The sequence below is a fragment of the Octodon degus genome, unplaced genomic scaffold, assembly GCF_000260255.1.
Source record: "Octodon degus isolate 3935 unplaced genomic scaffold, OctDeg1.0 scaffold00026, whole genome shotgun sequence".
NCBI lineage: Eukaryota > Metazoa > Chordata > Mammalia > Rodentia > Octodontidae > Octodon > Octodon degus.
In genome coordinates this window covers 6,493,939-6,496,355 of record NW_004524602.1, presented here as the reverse complement: position 1 = coordinate 6,496,355, position 2,417 = coordinate 6,493,939, and the positions used below count along the sequence as shown (strand labels likewise).

At 39.8% G+C, this 2,417-nt stretch overlaps 1 protein-coding gene across 1 annotated transcript in view; it reads right to left on the bottom strand.

The window, feature by feature from the left end:
• The window catches only part of Uaca (uveal autoantigen with coiled-coil domains and ankyrin repeats), a 43,112-nt gene that overhangs the window by 20,614 nt on the left and 20,081 nt on the right, over positions 1 to 2,417 (bottom strand). The window contains exons 10-11 of the mRNA XM_023712635.1: positions 1,327 to 1,415; positions 770 to 785 (exon numbers count right to left, since the gene is read on the bottom strand). Coding sequence (XP_023568403.1) covers positions 770 to 785; positions 1,327 to 1,415 — 105 coding nt within the window. The remainder of the gene's footprint in view (positions 1 to 769; positions 786 to 1,326; positions 1,416 to 2,417) is intronic.

Here is a 2,417-nt window from a genome sequence, read left to right as displayed (position 1 = left end):
AGTTTCATGAAATGGCTTGAACTTGTGCTCACCCTGCCTCCCAGGTAGCAGTTTCAGCATGTGCCACTTAGCCCCGTGAAAAGAAATTTTTAAAGCATTCACCATCACATACAGATATATACACGGACAAAACAATTTTAAGTATATATGATACAGTAGTTACAATGACAATCAAATGACTGAAAATCTAATTATCAGTAATAAAATCACTGTCCTATGATATCTAATAAACACAAATAAACATCTGTAAAGAGAGAAAATAACCATGATTCCAATAAATAGAAGCAACACCCCAAAACAGAAAATAGCAGAAGTATGTGTCATTTTAACTTTTCTTTAAGCCATCCCATGTTTATGAGAGTATTCCAATGTTTCCATTAACCTAATCATCATTTCAGGGCTCTGCATTAACACAATAGCTCAGTTGCTTTTTATGTTACTATACTTTTTTATTTTTTTGTATTTTAAGGTCTCACTACTAGATTGGACACCTAGCAATCCACCTCTTTTCAGCCTCCCAAGAGCTGGGATTACAGGCGTGCACCACCACGCTCAGTCTCAACTGCTATTTCAGCGTGCCCGAGGGGCACAGTGGCCCGGGGATCAAACCCTGGCCCCTGAGCCTGCCTGCAGGCATTTTAATCCTCGGAGCTATTTGGCTGGCCCTTTATGTTACTATACTGAAAACTGCTAATTAATATACTAGCTAATGATGTTTTAGTCATAAACTAATCAGATTCCTCTTTCAACAAAATCCATCTAATATTACTTTAAACCTGACCAACCTAAAGGATGAAAAGCACCATGTGATTAGTTTAACAAAATCATTTTTCTTAATCAAAAATAATTTTGTTTAGATTAATGAACAGTACCTCTATCACCTACTTAATTTTCCCAAATGAACATAAAGGCATGGTTTATATCACAAAGATACATTTAAATCAAGAGAGTTATAGATAAAATTGTTAAAACTACATCCCTTCTTTTCCCTTATGTACTTTAAAATCATTCATCCTATGCCACACCTCTAATGGTGTATGACTGAACGGCAATACTGACCCCAACATTCCTAAGAAGTCAGCTCTCATGTAAAGGTTGGTGAAGCAAATAGCCACAGACCATATCCAGCCTCCTTGCTGTTCCACCTGCTCTCTCTCCTTCCTCTCCTTCCCACTACAAAGAACTCTGGAATCCTTTTTAAAGGGAGATACCCACAGGGTCGCCCCAGGAGACAGCTCAGCAGCGTAAACGTCTGCCTGGCAAATGCAAGGTCCTGAGTTTAATTCCTGGTACAAAAAAAAAAAAAAAAAGTCCTAAAGGAGCCACCAATTGTTTTTCCTCTTTACCTGAATGTTTTGATGCTCCCGCTGACTGGATTTCATGTTGACTTCATCTTGCACGTGTGTCATACTCCGCTATGGGAAAACATTGTAAAAGTCGGGTTAAGAAGCCTGAGAAAACAGGGAGCGCTAGTCTCCTCACCAGGCAGCACACCGGTGGTGCGGTGCAGCTCGCCAGCATTCACTTCTGCTCTATGTACACAAGGCGGCAGTATTCCCTTTTAAATCCCCTAAATGGGAAGCAAGCTTAAGGACAGAGGTTTAAATGAATCAAATATAATTCCTCTCAAAATACCAATCAATTTTTTAAGCTTATTATTTTATCTAAAGTTATAAAACTAGATGCAAAATAAAAGTTGTAGTATAGAGTCACCTACCACTCCCAAGGGAAAAATTTAGGTTTAAAAACAAAGGCCAGGGAAGAGGAAGTCACATACTAATTCTAAAAGACAATAGGGAGATTATTTACTGCTCAGGGTACTGCTAAAGCAAGAGGGGCATTAAGGAAAAGACAGACAATCCTTTCCACACAGCAGGCCTGAGTCACTGGTGGGAGCTACGTTCTCTTGGGTACACGTGCCTGCTGTCTTGAAACCCCGCTTACAGAATCATGTGAACAAAAACTCAACACAGGAACTACATGAGGAAATGATGTCCATTTTTTGGTGTGCAGATCAGTCTTTAAACTTGAGCAATAATTCATTTTGAAAGTTCTCTCTCTCCTTGCATTTTTAAGGTATGGCTTTACTTTTCCAATAATTTTTTTTTTAATATTTCATATTACTTGCTGATTTTAACAAAGTTCTCAAATTATTATTCTAATGTGTCTGGATCTAGAATTATACAGGTATAGGCCCATATTAAAAAGACCTGCTATAGCCACAATCTAGTCCCACCTCCATTCTAGCTCCGTCCTCCTACCCACGGACTGTTCTTCAGGCACAAGCTGTGGCCTACACAGCTACCGTCACCAAACCACTTTCATCCCCCATTGTCACAGGCACTCTTGACCCACTGCCTCCAGTCGCCACCCCCTTGCTGAGACACTCCGTGTCAGCCCTACCCATGAAGATCCAC